This window comes from Panthera uncia, chromosome A2 (genome assembly GCF_023721935.1).
Source record: "Panthera uncia isolate 11264 chromosome A2, Puncia_PCG_1.0, whole genome shotgun sequence".
NCBI lineage: Eukaryota > Metazoa > Chordata > Mammalia > Carnivora > Felidae > Panthera > Panthera uncia.
The window spans coordinates 9316670-9337924 of NC_064816.1; the positions used below are offsets into that span (position 1 = coordinate 9316670).

At 61.9% G+C, this 21255-nt stretch overlaps 1 protein-coding gene across 3 annotated transcripts in view; it reads right to left on the reverse strand.

Moving 5' to 3' along the window:
• The window catches only part of ADGRL1 (adhesion G protein-coupled receptor L1), a 44984-nt gene that overhangs the window by 12298 nt on the left and 11431 nt on the right, over positions 1–21255 (reverse strand). For all 3 annotated transcript variants that reach the window (XM_049640008.1, XM_049640007.1, XM_049640009.1), the window contains exons 2-6: positions 15972–16136; positions 12827–13040; positions 9546–9655; positions 1484–2284; positions 365–679 (exon numbers count right to left, since the gene is read on the reverse strand). In XM_049640008.1, the coding sequence (XP_049495965.1) occupies positions 365–679; positions 1484–2284; positions 9546–9655; positions 12827–13040; positions 15972–16041 (1510 nt within the window). In that variant the 5' untranslated portion in view covers positions 16042–16136. The remainder of the gene's footprint in view (positions 1–364; positions 680–1483; positions 2285–9545; positions 9656–12826; positions 13041–15971; positions 16137–21255) is intronic.

Here is a 21255-nt window from a genome sequence, read left to right on the forward strand (position 1 = left end):
CCCCCCCCCCCCCCCCCCCCCCCCCGCCACAGGGCACTCGAGCTGCTCTCTGTGCTGCTGCTACTGGCTGCTCCAGGGCCCAAGTCACCTCCTGTGGGCTCCCTTCATGGCCTGCCCGGCACTGCAAAAGGGGACAGGGCAGGGGGACTCACTGAGCTGCTCCTGTGCCCTGAGAGCACAGCTGCAGAGGTCAGGCGTGACCCCTGTCCTCAGAAAGCCCATGCTTGGGCGTGGAACGTGAACAAGGGAGTGTGCCTGGGCCAAGCTGAGTGGCGGACATGTTCCCGACCCCTTCCCCGGCCAGACCAGATTTGGCCACTCCCCAGGCCAGCCACAGTGAGGTGGCCACAGCCTCTATACTCACCTCGGGTCCCCTTGGGGCAGGGCCTCTCCACCAGCATGCCCTGCTGGGTGGCCGGCCACTGGACCCGCCGCACCTCTCTAGGTTCACAGAAGAGCTCTGGGGACACGTGCAGGTTGGGGGCTGGGGGCCGCCGGGTGCTGGGAGCTGGGGCTGTGGCTGGAGGCAGGTCAGGTCCCAGCTGGTTGATGGCACCCACAGGGTGTGTGGTGAGGGGCACCCGGCGGAGCGGGGTGGTAGCTGCGGGCGAGGCCGTGCTGGTGAGGGGTGTGGGTCGGGCTGTGGTGGTCGTGCTGACAGGTGGGGAAGTGGCTGGGCCTGGAAGCGAAGAGGGTATCCAAGGCAGAGTCACCCCTGTGCCCGGAGTCCTGCCGTGGTGTGCCCAGGCACAGGGTCTCTGGCATTCTAGCATGTTCCCTAAAGTGGGAGGATGTCCTGGTCCCCACTGGGTCTGGGAGATTTCCCCTGGCCTCTCTCTACCCCCAAGACCACCAGAAACATCAAAAGGCAGTAAAAATTCACTTGAGTGTACCCTGAGGTGTGAGAGAGCAACCAGAGAGCGCAGGCCAGGAAGAGGATGTCACAACACAGCCACCTGCCATCCCCGTTCCACTCTCCGGCCTCTGTGACCTGGCCGAATCCCGGTGGAGGCCTCAGATCCCCATTTTGCCAATGAGGTTGGATTAGATGGGGCTCCCTGGGGCTGCTCAGAGCTGGCTGAGGGCAGCTGAGAGAGCAAAATGAGACTGCCCAGGGACACTCAGTCCTGGCGGCTTTACTGACCCCAGGCTTTCACCCAAGATTTTGGGCCCAAAGTGCCCAGGCCCCTGGGACGGGACAGGCGGTGGGGGGTGACTTAGCGGTTAGGAGCGCAGAGCCCTGGATATAGACCGGCAGAGAAGTAAGCACGCCCCTACTACCCTCCCAGTGCTTCAGTTTCTGCACCTTACGTAAAAAGGCAGGAACGATCCCCGCCCCATAAACCGTGACGACGAACTGAGAGGCTGAGACCAGCCTCTGTCCCGTGCTATTTGGCTTTGACCTCCCCGCTCTCAGCACGCAGTACACCCCCACCCCACGCCAAGCAACCAAGGAGGCAGAGCCCAGGGCAGCCAAGCCTACCCGCACTGGGGTCGGGCGGCCCGAACTCCAGGCTGTAGCGCACCACAAAATAGTTGTTCCAGACGTAAAGCTGGTTGTCGCGAGGGTTGTAGTCCACGGAGGAGACGAACTGGTAGGGGTTGGGGAAGGCCAGGCTCACGGGCTCCTCGCGGTTGGCGTTGGTGTTGAAGGCGTAGTCCACGCGGTTGCCCGCCGCCTCGCTGTCGTCGTCCACGTACACGGAGCGCAGCACGTACAGGACCCCGCACACCATGAAGGCGTTGGACGCCGAGCGCTTGTCGTAGCCGGTCTCCCACGTGCCCTCGAAACGCAGCGTGTAGGGGTTGAGCTGGCTCACCACCAGGCGCCCGTTGTTGCCCTCGGTGGCGTAAATGACCCACAGCCCGTTCTCGTCCACAGCTAGGTCGATGTCGGTCTTGCCCCCCCAGCGGTAGGGCGAGGTGTCGTGGTAGTTGGCCGTGTTGATGACCGTCTCCCCGCTCTTGATGCGCGTGCGCAGGTCGTACTTGACGATGTTGCGCGTGCGCTCCTTGTTGTAGAAGACGGCGCCGTCGTAGACCACGAAGCCCGTGCCGTCCACGCGGTTGGGCAGCCGGTAGGTGGTGGTGTGGCGCGCGGCCACGTAGTCCTCCCACGAGGCGTACTCGGTCAGCGTGTCCGTGCGGTAGGGGATCCAGGGCATGACGTAGATACGGTCGCCCGCCTGCAGCGGGTCCTTGCACCAGGCGCCAGACTGGTGTTCCGACTCGTGCGTGGAGGTGGGCTCCAACACCTTCTGCAGGGTCCCTGGGCACACGAAGACTGGGCCGGGCGGATGGGAGGGCGGGGAAGACATGGGGAGAGGAGGCGCAGAGGCGAGGGAGGGGGAGAGAGAGAGGCAAGTTGGTCACGCGGCCTGGGGTAGCCAGGCTGTCCCCTCCTGCTGCTGCAGTCACGGTTGCTTGGTAGGGCTGGTGATGGGAAGGGGGTTTCCGGGCTGGGACCCCTGCCCTGCCCAGCTGCCCCTCTCCCTGGAGAGGTCAACCCTGGAGGCCATTAAGAGCAGGGTTAGTGCGTGGGGTGGTGGTACCCCTCTCCTTCCCTGGCTGCTAGAGACCCCACAGGCTGGGGATAAAGGGTTTGGCAAGAGCCCTCCCAGAGTCGTCTTCGTGTGCCTTAAGTGGGGGCGGAAAGATCTCCTCACTGCAGCCACTGGTGGCTTTGAGGCTCCAGGGACTCAGTGCCCTGCTCCTTTACCATTGTCACAGCCCCCTACGGAAGAGCTATGGGTCGAGGGTCCCATCCTTCACCAACCACACCAGGACAGATTTTTTTTTTTTAAACTCTTTCTCCCCTCTCCCCCCAACCCCCCACAAAAATTGCAAGGTAGAGTGATGTTTCCGTACCCACAGTGGGTGTCAGGAGTGCCCCCCTATTCCAGGGTGGAGGAGGCACCCAGGGTTCCCGATGCAGCCTGTACCCCCACCCCCCACCCAGTACCCACGAAATCAGCAGGTGAGGAAGGGTTTTTGGAAAAATCCAGCCCCTCCCTGATGGTGCCCCGCCCTGCCCCCAGCCGGCAAGGTCTCTCATGGGGTTTGCTCAGCAGCAGACACTGACACTGGTGCACAGGGGTGGGGGAGGTTGGGGGACATGGGAAAGGAGGGGGGCTTCCCGGGAGAGTTGGGGAGGGGAAAGGAGAGCTGCGTGGAGGGAAGAGAGACAAGGTGGGGGGGGGCCTCGGCGAGGTCCTGGCTCCAAGGGAGGCACGCTGGAGACCACCTGGGAAGAAAGGGTTAGTGCTGGCGAGGAGAGAGGGGTGAGCAGAGAATTCACTCCAAGGCCCAGGCCCGACTGAGGGTCCCTCGGGGGGGCAGTCCCAGGTCCAGCTCAGAGGGGGCAAGGGAGGGAACCAGGAGCTAGGATAAAGACCCAGCCCGCCCCAGCCGGCCCGCCCCCTCCCCTGCCCCGGACCCCGATTTACCTGCGACCATCCCCGGCTCGGGAGGAGGGACCAAGGCACCGCTGATGTCAGAAAGGTGGGGGGCCCCGCCCCACCCCCCCATTCCCTGAAAAGGAGGAAAACCTCAACTGCATCTCGTTGGCCGCCGCTGGCCTGCCCACCCTTGCCCCGTCACACCCCGGTGCCACCTACTCCTAGCCTCCCCTCACCGACCCGGTAGGGGTCTGGACTCAGGAGTGGGGATGTCCAGACGCCCCTCCCTCCAGGATGGCCGGGCCTCCCTCTCACCTCCCTGCTGGCCGAACCCACACACAGGCCAGGGTGAGGGTTTGCAGTGAATTCTCTGCTCCTGCTTGGCCTGTCACCAAAGCAGCTGGCCCCAGGGGGAACAGGGAGGGCTGGGACCTGGTGCGGGCTTGGGGGGCAGCCCCAGTGGCAAGAGGGTCTTGGACAGGCACCACTCCTCACTCCCCCACGTCCAGCCCCTTCACCAGGCTTGGGTGGGGGGGGATGTCCAGCCCTCCCTTCACAGCATCAGGGACGGCTTGGCCCGAGGGTCCCCGGGCACAAAGCACCCAGGAGCACACCCCGTTTTAGGAGGGGGAGGGGAGCCTGGGACACAGACGTCAGCAGGGACCAGAGGGATCCTGGCTTGCGCCCTAGGGCTCCACCATCTCCTTGTCCCCAGTGCCCTGAGGGGTTGGCCTGCGCCCTGTGTCCCGCACACCTGGCCTCCAGCTTTTTCCTCTGTGCCCAGGTCTCCCCTCTCCCCAAGCCAGGACCCCTGCCAGCTCTGTGGCCCCTGAGCAGATGTGTCTGTGTGTGTGGGGGGGGGGGGGGGGTGGGAGGCCTCAGAGCCTGACCTGGTTAGAAGGGTGTGGAGGAGGAAAACGTGGTTAGAGGTTACCCCGGGGAAGGGGGAGAAGATGAGGAAGGGTCTGCCTGGGGCCTTTGACAGCAAGGACCCCTCCCCAGCACCAAGCTCCCAACACCTCCTCTTCCCTCCCCCCTCCCCCCCACCCCTCCCCCCCCCTCGAAGAGAAAAGATCCAGGGCTGCAGGGTCCAAACCACCACCGGGCCTGTAAGAAGAGTGTCTCAGGGAGAGAGAGGGAGAGAGTGGCGGGGCAGTGAGGGTCGGGGGCCTGGGCGGGCTGCCCAGGCCTCTCTGAGGTGGGGGAGGGCAGGGGGAGGGGAGCAGCTCGGAGGGACCCCGCCCCACCTTCCTCAAAGGGATGCTCCACAGACCACCGTAATTTCAAGGCAAAAAGCGACCCTGAAAGGATGGCTCGCCCGCGGCCAACCTCAAAGCTGTCATTTCCCCCCAAAATTCAGGGGAGCGCTGGGCCATCTCCAATATCCCACCCACCCTCGAAGTTCTTCGGCGGCAGTGTGCCCCCCCCGTCCCCCCCCCCAAAAAACACCAAAGGCCAGAGAGCTCCACCCCACCTTGGAGTTTTCCCCTTCCCCTGCTGAAGGTTAACCCTGCAAGAAATTACGGTGCTCACGGAAGTCCCCAGACCAGGCCTGTACCTCCCCCAACCCCCCTCTCCCTGGTCCTCTAACCAAAACAGCCCAGAAGAAACCCTGACTGCAGCTTTGCAAGTGTTTCAGAACCAGAGAAAACGTTCACCCACCCCGCGCTCCCCCCACAGCGAGGCCCACCCCCACCCCTTCCCCCCCAATTTGGCAGACTGCCCTCCCAGGGCTGGGGACAGCTGACATCCCTCCCCAGGGCTGGGCCCCCGGCTGGTCAAGGATGGGGGTTGGGGGTGGGGGAAACTGGTGCTCCGTGCTCCAAAACAGCTCTGGGCCTTGGAAACGCCAAACCAGAAGGAACTTATGCCACCAGGAGCCCGAGAGATAGAAGGAATCTGCTCCCCCAAAGGAAAACAAAGGTGTCCCCTCCATCCCGCCTCCCCTGAGCCAGACACGTGTTACAAAAGTTGGGGCAGGAAGAAAAGGAGAGAGACCCGGTGCACTCTGCCCCCAGATGGGAGCCAGACAAGGGGGTCCCTCCCTCCCCTCCCGCCCTGGATGCTTACACACTTCTCCTGAAGGAGGCAAAATAAGTATGAGAGAAGGCCAGGTCCCCCCTGCAAGGGCTGGGACGAGGGAGGAGGGACAGGGAGAGACAGAAAGAGAGAAAAAGAGGCAGAGAGAGAAAGAGAGAGAGAGAGAGAGAGAGAGATAGAAGGTCCTGCCCGTGCTCAGAGAGGAGCTTCCTCGGGTGTCTGGAGGGTGAAGTCGCCCGTGGCGGCACCAGGGCTGGCCCCACCGGGAGGACACCCGGGGTGGGGGGTGGGGAGAAGAAGGGGCTGAGAGGGGAGGGCGGGTCACATAAGTATGGTACAGGTAAGAACAAAGTGTGAGTTAGGGGTTAGCATTGGTAACAGTGCGTTTACCTTTCTGCTCCACTTCTACTTTAAGCATCGGAAGAGAGAGAGAAAACAAATTGAAAAAAAATGTGCAAGAAAAAAAGAGAAAAAAAAAGATTAAATTGCTTTCGTTTCTCATCTGGCAACATGCCCCCTTTTCCTTCCTTTCCTCATCCTGGTTCCCCAACCCCGAAACGTAGCATCAGCTCAGCCCCCGCCCCCAAGTCCCTTCCTCTGGGGAGGGTGTCGGGGGAGACAGTCACAGGGAGGGGGAGACACGCGAGGACAGAGACCAAGAGAGACACGGGGGGCGGGGTGTGTACAAACAGGCAGGTGGACGGAGCCCTCAGATGGGTGGGAGCACCCTCGGTGCAGTGGGGGTTGGGGAGGGGGTAGCTTCAGCTGGAAGGTAGGCTCTGGTTAGGGGAGCACCAGGGGCGAGGGGGTGGGGAAGAGCCACACGGGTCCCCTCACACCCTGCCTGCTGCCCTCCTGCTAGAACCAGGGGCCCAGGGGGAGGGGGTTCAGTGCCTCCAGGGGCCTGGGCGCCCCCAGCTGAGACAGCATGCTGAGCTCCTTCCCTTTCTGTGCTGGCCGTGCTAGAGTCCAGCCGAGCTCCCGCAAGCCCTCGCAACCCAGAAGAAGCCAACACAGAGAGAGAGGGCGGCAGAGTGGAACACAGAGTGACGGAGAGGCAGACAGGCAGAGCCCCTGGGCCTCGGAGAGCCGGGTGGGGGAGACGGAGGCAGAGAAGGAAGAGGCTGGGGTGGGGGAACATCACAGACAGCAGGTGGGGGCACAGACACGCTCCCACGCTCCCCAGCTCCCCCGGGGCAAGCCCGTGGCTCCGTTTGTCTGCCCAGCACCCCCACCCCCGGGGGGCCCGGGAGCCAGGAGCTCCCTGTCTGCTGCCCGGTGGGCGGGCGCACCTAGGGGAGGAAGGGGCACGGTTAGAATGTGCTCAGCTGCAAGGCAAATCCAGCGTTAGTCGGGCCTGTCTGGATGTGTGTGTGTTTGTGTGTGTGTGTGGTGGGGGGGGAGTCCCACACACCCACTGCCCCCTCCCCACAGTGGGTCCCTACACCCTCCCCTGACTCGCCCGCACCAGCACTGGGGTCACCCCAGCCTCTGAAGCGCAGGGCCAGATGGCTGCCCAGGCTGCTCCCCCTTCAGGCTCTGTGTCCCTGGCCCCTCAGGAACTTCTGGCCGGGGCCTTGCTCCCCTGCTGCCTCTCTAGAGGCACAAGCAGGGAGTCCGCAGGGGAGTGTTTGGCTTCCTTCCCAGCGCCTCATCCAGGGCCTGGCACACAGGAAGTGCTCAGCGAACAGGAACATCGCGGGACGAGTGAGTGCCCGCCTTCCTGTTCTCTGGCCTAGCTACCCTCACCCTTGTTAACTGCAGTCCCCGCTTCTTCTGGAACCAGGAGCTGCACCCCCACACCCCTGGGTCCTGCCTCACATTCACTGCGCGTCCTGCCTCCCCCGGGGCTCAGGCTAGCTCTCTCCCCCAGGCCGGAGCTGCCCATGCTTGGGCCATCCAGGTCTCTGTGGGTCGTGCCCCCTGGCCCACCCTCGGGGGCCGGGGGGCGGTCAGCTTCAGGAGGCCCGTAGGCCTCTTTCCTCCCTATGCTGCGTAACTTTTTTCCTGCCTCTTCACCCACGTGGCGTCCACTTGCTTTGGACTCGACTTGGATCAAGGTCTTCTTTTCCTGCCCTTTATCTCACCTACCTCAGGAGGAGTTGTGTTCGTCACTAGTCATTACATTTGGTTTTGATTACCAACGGCAGTAATATTAACCGGTAAAACTCACTACAAGTAGTCACAACACAAGCAATGACTACCAAGTACCGAGCACTTGGTAAGTGACTAAGTGCCAGGAACTGTGCTAGGAACTTCCCAGGTAGTTTTTCAAGAGCCCTGTCTGCGGATGGGGAAGCTGAGGCTCAGTGAAGTGAAACGACACCACTGAGGCCACTGAGCAGCTGGCAGAAGCGGGCACCGTCTCTCTGACACCTATGGTGCGGGGCGCACGAGGCGCTTCACCCACATTCTGTCTACTGCCGGCCGCATCCCTGGGAAGGGGCCCCTCCCGCCATCACAGACGAAGGTGCAGGCTAAGCTGGCTCAGAAGGGCACCTGTACCCTTGCTGAGCACATCCTGAACCAGGCTCGGGTCTGGGCGCTGGGGCATGAAGACGAAGCCTCTGCCCTGGGGGATTTTACACCCGCACCTGCCACACGGAGCCAGCTCTGCGGCCAGCCTCAGGTCAGGCGTTTCACACACACCGTCTCCTGGACTCTCGCCTCCTTTGGCCGCAGCTCAGAGAAGTTAAGTCATGTGCTCAAGTTTCAGAGTCAGAAAATCCAAGAACCAGGCTGAGCCGCAAACCCAGCCTGATTTCCCTGCTGTGCAATGCTCCCAGCCTCCCGCCTTCCTTCCCTGCTGTCCCAGCCACGGGGGTGGATGGGCAGTGTCCCCAGTGCTGTGGGGAGGCTTCAAAGATCAGATGGGCGTCCCCCTCAGGTGGCGGCTGGAGGCCTCCGTTGCTGAAAGGAAAGGGTGAGGAGTAAAAGAAGGTTATGGAAGCACATAGGTGATCCTGTTTCCCCCGGCCTGTACGCCATCACCTGCGAGGAGAAATCAAAGGTTGAGGGGGACGGCTGGGGTGGGAGGGCAGAGGAGGGAGAGTCACGGGGCCTCCTGCTCCCCTGCCCCTGCCCCCCACTCTCTGACACTCTGGTGGCCCTGCCTCCTCCCCCATCTGCCCGGAGGCCCTACCTCCAGGTTGGCTACATGAGGCTGGCAGGGAGAGGAGGGGAATGGATGATGGGGAGAAGGGAAGGGAGAGTGAGGGCAGGAAAGAAGGGCCATGTTAAGAGCAGAGCGCTGAGGAGGAGAGACCCTGTCTTTGTTTGCTCCCTTTGGCCAGAGGCAAGAAAGCCAGGCCCCTGGCTCCCCAGATCACCCTCCTCGGGCTTCCGGGGGGGGGGGGGGGCACTCTAGTCCAACATGGCAGCACTTCCCTTGCAGACAGGAAGGGCTACCATGGTAATGGGCAAACTAACCAAGAGATAGTAGCTGAGGAAGATGCCCCTAGTCCTTCGGACCAGATCTGCCGCCAGGCCTCAGACGGTGGTCTGCCTCTCTATGGGTTTGGAGTCCAGCTTCCAGGACTGGGAAGGGGCAGGACTAGGAGTATGTGAGCAGTGAGGGCGACGAGAAAGAGGAGAGGGAGTTGAGAAAGGAAATGGAGTGAGTGAGAGGGAAGAGCAGGCGTGTAAGGGGGGGTCAGGAAAGGAAGAGATGTGAGAGGAGGAAGGAGGCAGAGGGGCTGGAGGGCAGCAAGGCCCAGGCCCAGGGAAAAGGAGACTGGTAAGTGCACCGACCAGAGTTCTGGCCTTGAAGTGGTAAATGAGCGACGGGCATGCGCAGGAGCAGGGCTAATGGGCCAGAGTAACGAGAGTTGGGGAAGGTGCCCTGGGGATGGCGACAAAGTCTGTGAGGGGGGGGGGGGGGGTGGGGCAGGTACCGAGTGTGGACAGAGGGGCTGGGAGAAGAAAATGTGTGAGGGAGGGAGCAGGCCCGGCTGTCCCCCAAGTACCTGGTCCCGACTCGGCCCTGTGCGTGCGTGCGTGCGTGTGTGTGTGTGTGTGTGTGTGTGTGTGTAAGTCAAGGTGTCTCCTCCTCGCTTGCTTCTGGGAGGGGGAAGGGCCCGTGTCCGCACAAGGAACAAGATGACTCACTGTAGGGGACACAGTCGTACTGCACCTCCAGGTACTTGTAGGTCCCAGGACAGGGGTCAGGAAAGGCGTCAGAGCCGGCAACCACCACGCACTGGGTGCGGTTGTTACACCTGAGAGAAGAGACAAGGAGCTGAGATAAGACAGGCCTAGAACTGGGGGGCGGCATCTAGGGCCGGGAGAGGAACGCGCTCCCCCCCGCCCCCCCCCCCCAGGCTGAGAAGAAACTCTGGCGACCAGGGCCGGCGGCCTTGTGTGGGCATCGTGTCCCGTTTCCTGCCTGCTCTCTCTTTCCCACCACACAGGTTTCCTCTGTTCTCAGCCTCAGGGCTGGGCCAGAGCTGCGCCCCAGAAACCACTTCCCCGGCTGCCCTTCGCCATTTTCATCCCATCGGAGGGTCACGCCCGCCGTTACATCCTTGGCGTTTTTCCCGAATTGACCGTAAGATGCGAGGCCACACATGCGGGGACGAGGTGGCGTCTCCGCCAACGTGCTGCTAACGAGACGCTCACGGCGCCCGTCTGCGTCCACCTCAGGCCACGTCTTAGGCGTACGTGTCTCGGCCTTTGGACGGCGCCGCTGTGACCACGTGCAGGTAGGACACGGGCAGTCTCTCGGCCTCGTGCGGAAGCCACTCTCAGTTCCCCCAGGGGACTCGGGAGTCCCCACCCACTGCCCGGGAGCCCGGCTAGCACGTGAGGGGACTCCCTAACGACAAAACGAGGTTTCTCCTCTGCTGTCTCTCCAACCAAGGTCATTAACTAACGAATCTGCTCACTCCCACCCACCTCATCCCCCTGGCTCAAAAAACAGAGCGCTGGCCTCGGAAGGTTAAGTAGAGGGTTGCCCAGGACCCGGCAACTGCACCCCTAGCCGTGTTCCCAAAGACCCGGAAGCGGGCGCTCAAACAACTGCTTGGACGTTCACGGCAGGACCGCCGTCGCGAGAGCCAAAGTGGGGGAACAGCCCCACCGTCCGCTGACGGATGAACGGATGAGCCAAATGTGGTCGGTCCGTGCCGTGGAACATTATTTGGCCGTAAAAAAAAAAAAAAAAAAAAAGAGAGAAGGTCCGGTGCGCCACCGTGTGGCTGAACCCCGGCAACGCTGTACTGAGCAAAAGAAGTCAGACCCAAGAGGCCACGTCTCAGATTCTCTCTCTATGAAACGTCCGGAGCAGGCAAATCCAGAGAGACAGAAAGCAGGTGGTGTCGAGTGGCTGGGGGCGGGGGGGGCAGTGACTGGATGGGGTTGCCCTTCGGGGGTATGGAGATGTTCCGGAACTAGACAGGGGTGGTGGCGCACGTATTAAATAGCACTGAATTGTCCGCTTTAAGATGATAGACGGCGATACGTGAACGTCACCTCACTGTCCGGAAGAGAAAGGGGCCGGAGACCGCAGGTCCCAGCCTCCCCCTGCAGCTGGCCGTGCCCGGGAGGTGGCAAAGGGCCCACGGTGGCCTTCAAACGGGCTGGGTGCAGGGAGGCACCGAGACAGCGGGAGGCGGGTGGCCTTCTCGCCTCCCGTCTTGTTTAGGCCACTGTACTTGCTCCGGGGGCTGTCAGCCCTAAGCAGTTCGAGGAGCCTCCAGGTTTCAAGAGGGCAGAGCAATGGCCTCTCGCTCCCTGGGCCCCAGTAACCACACCGCGCAGCGTCCCCCCTTTTGGAAGTGAGAACCCGCAGACACCGGAACCGGGCCGGGGAGAACACCGCAGACGCCGCGGCCGGCACCGAACGAACGAAGTGGGCAGTGAGAAACTTGGAGGCGGGAGGTGGGAGGAAAGGGATCCCCAAGGAGGACGGGGCGCAGCCTAAGCCAAGGTTGACACCATGCAGGGTGTCAGAGAGGGAAGAGGGGGCAGGACCGCTGGAAGGGGTGCACGTTTGAGAGAGAAAAGGTGGGAGGGAGGGAACGAGGTGGCTCCAGCCTGGCCCACCGGTCAGAGCCACCTGCCCGCGCCCATGCCCTGCCCAAAAGTCTCTGGAGGCTCTCAGTGACCCTGCCCCATGACTTATTCTAGAATCTTCTGCCAACATTCAAGAGGCTGCCGAGCTGGCCCCAGCCCTCCTCCCCTTCTTCAGTTCTGTGCTCTGGATCCTGGAGTGAACCTTATGCCCTCTCGGGCATTTAGCAAAACCTCAGTGAATGCCTCTGTATCTGGCTGGGGACAGCAGTGACAGACACAACGCCCTGTCCCCATGGGGCAAAGACAAAACGAACACAATAACAGAGGGAACTATTCTGTTCTACAGAACTGTGGCTAGAGGTCAGGGCTAGAAGATAAAGCAGGGAAGGAGCTAGGAAGTGGGGTGGGGGCAGTGATCTTAGGGTGGTCAAACGGGCCTCACCAAGAGGAGCATTAGGTGAGAAAATCTACGGAGGAGGGGAGGGAGGAGCCGTGCAGGTGTCAGGGAACAGCATTCCCGGCGGGGGGAACAGCCAGTGCCAAGACCCAGAGGAGGCCCGTGGCAGACGATGCCTGATGTATGTCAGGAGCAGGCAGGGCAGCCGGAGCCGAGTGAGCGAGGGGGAGCGTGGAGAGGGTGAGGGCCGGGAGAGGGGCACAAGGCACGGAGCGCAGGGCCTCGTGGGCCTCGGGGAAGACAGGTTTTCACTGTGAGTGAGGTGGGTGCTCACAGGTACCCTCTGGCTGCTGCAGGGCGCGCGGGGAAACAGACGGTAGCGGGCGAGACAGGGCAACCCCAGGGGGAGCTGTGGCCACGGAAGCAGTGGTCAAGTGTGGGCGTGGTTTGAAGCAGGAGCCGACCAGCTCTAACTGGACTTCTGCAGCAGGTGTGAGAAAGGCTTTGGCGGCTTTGCACACGCAATGCTCTGCCTGGCAGACCTGTCACACTCACACACAGCCTTGCACACTCAAGCACTCGCTTTCTTTTACACTCACGTGTACTTCTGTCATCTGTGTTCAGGCTTCACCTCCTTGGGGAAGCCTGAGTGACCTCTGGGCTCTCCCTCGGAGCCTGTGACACCTTCACCCTGTCCTGCTCTTGCGTTTACACTGCAAGACTGCCCCTTCCCCCCCCCCCCCCCCCACTAGTCTCGGGATGGGCTTCTGGAGGCTGGTGGGGAAGACGGGCCGGGTCTTACCGGCTGTTTGCACGGGACCTGGCACCTAGTAGGTGCTCAGGAAACCCGTGCGGAACGCACGGAAGGAAGACTGAAGGCGTGGACAGGGTGCCCTGACCAGGGGGGTGTTTATCCAGGGACCCCAGGGACTGTCCCCACCCCTCCTCCCAGGAGCCCGGTGGGGCCGGGGCCTCTCACCTCTGTGACATGATCTTGAAGGCATCAGGCAGGTAGCACTGCACGTTCTCCATCTGGAAAGGGTCGGCGTCACAGATCTTGTCGTCTGTGCGCCCATAGTTGGCGTTCTCCACCATGATGACGTCGCTGCCTGGGCACCGCAGCTCGATGGGATAGCCTTCGCACGCCAGCTCCCGGCGCATCAGCCCGAACGGGAGCCCAGCCCGGCTCAGGCCTACGGGGAGGGAAGACCCTGCTGAGGAGGTCCCACCGCCAGCTCAGGCGGCATCCAGGAACCTCAGTTCTTTCATCTGCAAAACGGGCTTCCCAACGTGCCCAGGCGCGTAGTGAGGCCTCTGCCCTCGGCTCCCGGGGAAGTGCCTCCAAGCACCCGGAGTGTCCCACCCGATGAGTGTCTTTGTTGACCTGGGGGCCTCGGGCCAGGTCAGACAGTCTGCACTGTTTTGGGCTGAGTTGCGTCCTCCTGTCCTCATCCCTCATCCCTCATCCCTCAGGATGTGACCAAGTTTGAAACAGGCCATCAAGTAAAGATGAGCCGAGCCTGTCAAGGTAGGCCCTGCCCCAGTATGACCAGTGTCTTTATAAAGAGGGGAAATGTGGACACAGAGACAGAGGGAAGACAGCCAGCCACGAGCCCAGGAAAGAGCGGGAACAGCGCCTTCCCTCATGGCCCTCGGAAGGAGCCAGCCCCCCTGACAACTTGGTCTTGAACTTAAAGCCTCTAGAAACCGCAAGACAATAAACTTCTGCTGTTTCAAGCCACCAAGTCTGCGGTACGTTGTTAGAGCAGGCCTAGCCAAAGAGCACAGTAAGGACGTGATCCAGGGTGGGAGTTTTGGGGTGTCAGTGGACCTCTGGAAGGGCGGGAGACTGAGGCCAGTGCTGCGGGGGGTCCCCCGCATCTACAAGACTGAGCCCCAGTGAAGGCTCTGGACAGTGGGGCTCGGGGAGCGTCCCACGTGGGCAGGCCGCACAGCACATGTGACCACTCCGTGGGGAGGGGGCGAACCGCGAGCCCTGGGCACGGAAACTTCCCGGACGCTGCCCCACACACCGCTTCCCTTGGCGGATTTCCTCTGCATCCGTCGGCTGTAAGAAGCTGTCACCATGAGCACGACAGCATTCTGGAATACGCTTCTAGTGAATCATCATGTCTGAGGGTGGTCTAAGGAACTCCCGAACTTGCAGTTGGAGTCGGAAGTGAGGGAGGTCTTGGGGGCCCCCTAACCTCGCACCGCCCCCCACAAGCAGGAGAGATGGCCTGGGAGGAAGTGCTCTCCTGTCGGGGAGGACACCGCAGAGCCTGGCTTTGCCACTTCTCCGCTGACGGGCCAGAGCCTCTCACGGCACGGCCTGGGGGTCGGTGGCACCGACATCCTGTGGTGGCCGCTTAAGAAGGCAGATTCTGGCCCCCCACCCCCAGGCCTGCTGTATCAGGATCTCGGGGGTGATACCAGGAGCCTCGGACCTGTGTGCCCACCAGCGGTTCCGACACGTGCTCAGTTCGGACAGCCACAGCTTTGGCCTCCTCGGGCCTCAGGTTCCGACCTGTAAGATCGGCACTGACAGCCCAGGAATGTACTTCGAGGACTCGGTGCACTAGAGAATGTTCCTGAAGGAAGCACTGAGCGCGGTGCCCTGTGTGGGGAGGGTCAGCTCCCCGTGGGGTCGCACTGTCACACGTCCTTGCCCATCCTGTGCCGTGTGAGGACCCAGGGGCTTTAAATCCCCGGCTGACGGCCTGGCCCAGTAACTGACCACCTCCGTGGCCCCAGATCCTTCTCCGAGGAGCCGCCGCTCCCGCCTCAAGGCGCCGCTGAGGGGCTGCGACAAGGGCAAGCGGTATGTGGCGAGGCGGCGGGTGCTGAGTCCCACCACCGGTGGGATTACCGAAGCAGCCAGACTCTGTGGGACAGAGTGGGCTCCACGTGGCCGACACCTGCCGGGGCAGCCACCTACTCAGACGCCGGGCTCCGCCAGGCCTCGCCAGGGGCTGGAGGGGAGGCGTGGATGCACGGAGTGACCCACGGGCCCGATGTGGGGACTGTGGCTCGTGGGTCAAGAGAAATACCGGTGCACGAGGGCGGCAGTGCCTTTCAGAGACCTGTCCTTCCAGCGTCGGGTGGGAGGCCCGAGGGGGATGGCAGCTGGGCCCCCGGGGTTTTTTGGGGTGAGTTGAGTCTCACTCGGGGGAAAGTATTACATGTGTTCCTCTAGCACCATCTGCTTTCACAGCTAATTTTAGTCCTTCCCGGGCCCGGGAGGGAGGCCGGGGGTGGAGGCTGGCTCAGATGGGTCTGGGGGTGGGAGCGGCCCCTCCCGGCCCAGCTGGGGCTGTGGGGCAGGACCCGGACGGGCAGAGAACGTGGGCATCAGGGGAGCAGAGGGTGCCAGCTGGCCGGAGCGGTGCCAAGGCCCTGGGGCCTGGCTGAGTAAGGCCCCCTCCACCTTTGTGGCTTTCTGGAGTATTGGGCTCCAGGAGGGGACCCTGGGGCACAGAGTGTGCCAACAGTGCTCTCCAGACAGCGCTGAGGGGGCGCCGGCTGGGGGCAGGCCCCCCGGGCTAGGGACAAGGCCAGCGGGCCCCCGCTTTCTGCCTCTCCCCTTGCCCTGCCCTTGCCCCCGCCTAGGCCTGCCACGGGGACCATAATTGAGTAATTGGTGAAGATGGGCGGGCAGGCTCGGGGCACTAATTGTCGCATGTGCAGGATCCTGGGGCCGGCATAGGGCCGAGCCGGGTAATTAGTTGTTTTTAAATAAACGTCAGCGGGCATGCTTTAATTAAGCCTTCTTCCCAGTGAGGGCCTCCGAGATGTAATCACAGAGAAAGCCACACACGCAAGACAGAGGAGTAACGGCTCACCAGGAAGGCCCGTCCCGGTCCCAGGAGGCCACAGCCCGCGTCCCAGGTTCGAGGATCCCCGGCTGCCCCGGGCTTTGGGGGTGAGGGGCTGGTCCGGGGAGCCCTCCGTGGTGCCAGGGGGTGCAATTACCAAGTCCTCCTCCGGCTTCGTTCCGCCGAGGTCTGGAGCGAGGTGGGGACTGCGGTGCTTTACCAAGTGGCTGGGAGGTCCTGCACCTTGTCATCTGCCCGCCCAGCTGCGTTCCGGAGGCGTGGCCCCTCCCCAGCCCCAGCGGCACCTACCTTGGGTGGCCGAGGCGACCAGGACGGCGGTGATGCAGAGACTCCACAGCACAGCGGCCAGGCGGGCCATGGTGGCGGCCAGGGGCGGGTCCGGGGCTCTCAGTGTCCTATGCGGGGGGCCTTGCCCCGCATCAGCAGGTGGGCACCACGGCCTGGCCCACCAGCCTGGGGAGAAGAGGGAGAGTGAGGCGGGAGCGAGGCCCCAGCAGAGGCAGGAGGAGGTGCGTTTGGGCTGGTCCCGTCTCCTTGCCGGTGGCTGAGGCCTTCCACCCCAGAGTCCCCAGACGGGCCGGTCAAGGGACCTCTCTTGAGCCAGCTGTGTCTGACTGAAGCCGCACCCTTGGGCCAGAGGCTGACCGGCCCCCCGGAACCTCTGGCTTACACTGCTAACTCCACTGCCCACCCTCACCCCCACCCCCGGCAGCCAGACCCGCCCATCTGGGCACCTTGAACCAAAGGGAACCTCCTGGACGAACCTCCCGTGGTCTGACAGTGCCCCTCAGGGAGCAGGGGCAGCTCACGGGGGATAAGGACCTTCTGGAAGCTTCTTCTCCATCCCCAACTCCCAACCTTGCCCTCTTGTCTCCCCCACCTAGCTTCCCCACCCGGCACAGCATGGGGGCAGGGGCCGGGTACCCAGGCATCCTGGCCTTGACTTGCTTCACTAGCCTCCCAGTCTTGGGCAGGAGTCCAGGCCCCGCCCCCAGCCCTTGCTTCCTGTCTCTCCCGCTCTGGTAGCTAATTAGAATCCAGCTGGCTGGCGCCACAGATCGGGACCAGGGACAACTGAGTCCCCTTTTTCCCCTCTGGGGGACCCTCGAGGTTAGTTGGGAGACAGGCGGCGGGGTGGGGGGGGGGAGGTAGGAGGGGTGTGCAGCCCCCTGGGGAGCCAGGGAGGGGGGAGCTGGCATCGTGTGCCCTTCCCTGCAATCCTCCCACCCATCTGGCCGTCCCTGGGCACAGGGCTTGATTCTGACCCACTCCTTCCCCTCTCGGCTGCTCCTCCCTCTTGCCACCTCGGTCTCCCCTGGATGCTCTCAGAGCTGCAAACCCAGATCTCTACTCTTGGCCCTTTGCTCTGTCTACACCATGGTTCTCAAGGGCGGCCCTGGCTCAGGGGCGCCAGCCTGGCCAGGAACTTGTAGAAACACTCATTCTCGGGGGAGGGCCAGCACCCCATGTTTTAACTGGCTCTCCAGTGTGTGAACACCCACTCAGTCTTCTCCCACACTGTCATCCCCAATCTGTCCCACACTTTCAATGCCATCGACCAACTGATACCCACCACGGCTCTCATTTTCGGTTTGGAATCTCTCAACAGAGCCCCAACTACTGTCTCTCCCCCCACCAAGTGAAAGCCTATCCACCAGCCCAGTTAGCTCCCTGACCCCATTTCTGCTCGGGCCACTCCTGCCTCCAGCTATTCCCTGAGCACACCAAGCCCTGCCCCAGGGCCTTTGCGCTTGTCAGTTCCTCCACATGTATCTTAGACTGCCCACCAGTTACCCACAAGGCTGCTCCCTCTCACCTCCTTTAGGCTTTTGTTCAAATGTAACTATTTACTTCCTGTATGGTAGAGCTCCTGCACAGACAGGGGACACTGGGTTGTTTTGCTCAGCCCTAGCCCCGGCTTCTGGAACAGGCCTGGCACACAGCGATGAGCATTTGTTGCATCTCAGACCCCAAACTTAGGAATCCACCTCGATTCCTCACCCCTCCCCAGCCCTCCCCTTCATAAGCTCCATCGGCAAGTCCCTAGAACTCTGCCTCCAAAGTACCTCACCAACCTGCCCACTTGTGGCCCCCGGTGCCACCGTCCGGGACCGTCCCGCCATCCGCCTCCACGCCTGCCCTCCACTCAGGGCTAAGGGATCCCTGAATGACGTGATCTGCCTATTAACCCTCCCCTCCGCTCTCCACTGGGGCTTGCGTTCCTCAGCAGGGCCTAGAGGCCACTGGCGATCTGGCGTCACCCTGCTCTGCAACCCGCCCCCTCCAGTTCCTAGAATGCTCTAGCTCCCGCCCCCCACTCTCTGCCTGGAACGCTCTCCCCGGTTCCCCATACACCTGCTATGGCTTTTCTCGGCTCAGAGCTCAACTCCGAGGCCACGCGGGCAGAACAACCCACCCCGACCTCCCCAAACGTTCCTGCTGCTCCCACTTGCCATCCTTCTGCCCTGTTTTTGACGTACAGCTTTCGACCACACCCGAAATTACCTTTTTACGCTGGCCGGTCTGTTGTCAACCTTCCCTACTAGACCAGAAGCTCCTTGAGGGCACAGGTTCTCAAGAATTATAAAGGTCAGGGCGGCGCGCTCACGGGCAGGACGCCCCCTTCTGGGCCTCAGACGACTCTCGCGAAATGGGCGGTAATTTCACAGCACAGCCCTCCATACCTGCGCCCTCCCTATCCCCAGCCTTCGGGAAGTCTCCCCTCTACCGCCTCACCCCACAACCCCGACCGGACAGGGCCTGCACTTTGGGTTCATTTCACAGCATTTTATTTTATTAAAAAAAAAATTTTTTTAATCTTTATTTCTGAGAGAGAGAGAAAGACAGCGCGTGAGTGGGGGAGGAACAGAGAGAGAGGGAGACACAGGATCCGAAGCAGGCTCCAGGCTCTGGGTTGTCAGCATAGAGCCCGACGTGGGGCTCGAACCCACGAACTGTGAGATCATGACCTGAGCTGAAGTTGGACACTTAACCAACGGAGCCACCCAGGCGCCCCCTCACAGTGTTTTATGTTACGTTGTGGGCAGCAGGGGCTTCATTACCTCCCCCACCCCCACCCCCATCTCCTAGCCATGAGCAGGCTCAGGAGAAACTCTGACCCCAATGGACACTTCCCTCCCTGGCTCTCCCTGAGGGACTTAAACTAGTTAGCGGCCGGTTAATACTGGAAAGGCTGCTGGATGCCAGGCTCCGGGGGGCAGCCAACCCACCTAGGTCTGGATCCAACTCCGCCATTCACGAGTGGTGTGAACCTGAGCCAGCTGTCGCCTCCCCCACCCCGGTTCCGTCTGAGGGGTTCTGGTCAGGACCACAGTCTACACATGGGACAGGCCAGCCTGGGACCCATCAAAGGGTGCTGTCCACAGCACGGCAGAATCAGAACACCGGGGGCATGCATCTGAGCGAGGTGGCTCCCACCCCCAAGGGCTGCACCCAGGACCCAGGCGCTGGAACCCCAGGTGGGGGTCCCCAGGCCTCTCCCCCATCCACACTCCTTGGGGGACTCAACTAGCCTCCCCCAAGACTGCCACACTGGAGCGCCAGCCCTGCTTCTCTCCTCACCATCTACACCTCCCTCGGGTCTCCCAGCCTGACCAGACCAAAACAACCCCACCCCCCATATTAGTCCATGGTCCCACCATCCCCCCGGGTCCCTGGGCTGAAACCCAGGGAGTCAAAATCCTTGGTTCCTCTTTCCTTCGCCCTGACATCCAGTTCAGGAGTTAGGACACCCCAGCAGCCGCTCTCCGGACAGCCCTGGCCTCCCTCTAGCAGCCTCCAACCCCTCTGGCTCCCACACTCTGGGCTCCCCACCGGCAGCCAGAGGGGCCTTTATAAAATTACGGTGTAACAGACATGTAACATAAAATGTGTCATTTTAACCGCTTTTACGTGTATAATTCAATGGCGTTAATTACATTCTCAGTGCTGTGCCACCATTGCCACCACGGTCTATTTCCAAAACCCTGTCATCACCCCAAACAGAGACTCTGTCCTCGTTAGGGGTCACTGCTAGCCCCTGCCCCTGGCGACGACCAATCTACCTTCTGCCTCTACGACTGGCTCCTCTGGGGACCTCATGTGAGAGGAATCGCACAGGATGTATCCCCCTGTGGCTAACTTGTGTCACTCAGCATGGTGTCCCTCAGGCTCATCCACACAGTAGCCTGTGTCAGCCCCTCATCCCTCTTTGGGGCTGAATAATATTCCATTACGAGGATGGACCACATCTTGTTTGGGGATGCCTGGGTTGTTTCCAGAGAGGAGTCTCTTTTTTAAAAATGTTTGTTTATTTTTGAGAGAGAGAGAAAGAGCACCAGCAGGGGAGGGGCAGAGAGAGAGAGAGAGAGAGAGAGAGAGAGAGAGAGAGAAAGAGAAAGAGAGAGGATCCAAACAGGCTCTGCGCGGACAACAGGGAGCCTGATGCAGGGCTTAAACTCACGAAACAGTGAGATCACGACTGGAGCCAAACCGACTGAGCCTCTATGAGTCTGAGACAGGGGTCCTTTTCCTTTTAAAGACATCTTGTCACTCTTGACAATGTCTCCCGCTCCACGATCCCTGAGACAACGCAGAATCCCACCAGGTGGCCCCGGCCTGTGGCCCCGGCTCTGTGTCCCTTAGATCGCAGTTCAGATGTGCCCTCCTCGGAGAGGCAGGTGGGCCTCCAGTCCGTTCGGTCTGTGTGCACTTGGTGCCTCCCGCCCCGCCCCCCCCCCCCCCCCCCCGCCATCCCGTAAGGTCCTCTGGGTGAGACAGGGATACCGCCCAGGGCAGCCGCGTTGGCAGGAGGAGTTCATGCGCGTGAGACACTCGGGGCCGTGGCTGGCACACAGTGACTGAGGAGCGTCCCCTGCAGCAGCTGTCACTACCGTCGCCACTGATCGCGTCACTGCCTCAAGACTTCGCTTGTCTACTCATGGATTTCCTTCACACCCCCAGGAAAGTGCAAGCTCCCCAGGCCACCTCTGGCACGGAGATACACAGTAGGTCCTCACGCAGATGCTTACCCAATGAATGCCAGGGGACAGAGGTGGGGGCTTGTGACCTGGGGGCCTAGGCACCATTGCCTGAGGGCCACACAGAGCGTTCCCTTCAGGCTGCCCCCCACTCCCTGAAGGCCACTCCCCAGAAAGCCCAGGCACTCCCAGAACGGGCCCCAGCTCAGGGCTGGAGCAGGAGGAGCCGGGCACTGTGACTATTGTCCCCTACTCTCCCTTCCTGGCCTGTGTGCCCACCTGGCCTGGGCAGCTCGGCCTGCCACCCGGCGCCCACCTAAGCGGGGAGGCAAGGCCAGACGTGGGGAGGTGGGAGCCATGTCCCAGGAGGCCTGAGCCTGAACATCCCTGGGGCCTTCGGAGGGGGGTGTTATGAACTGCCCGCCCCCCACCAGCAAGAAAAAGGTATGTTGGAATCCTATCCCCCAGCACCTCAGAATGGGACCTGACTTAGTCTTTTATTTATTTTTTTTTTTAATTTTTTTTTCAACGTTTTTTATTTATTTTTGGGACAGAGAGAGACAGAGCATGAACGGGGGAGGGGCAGAGAGAGA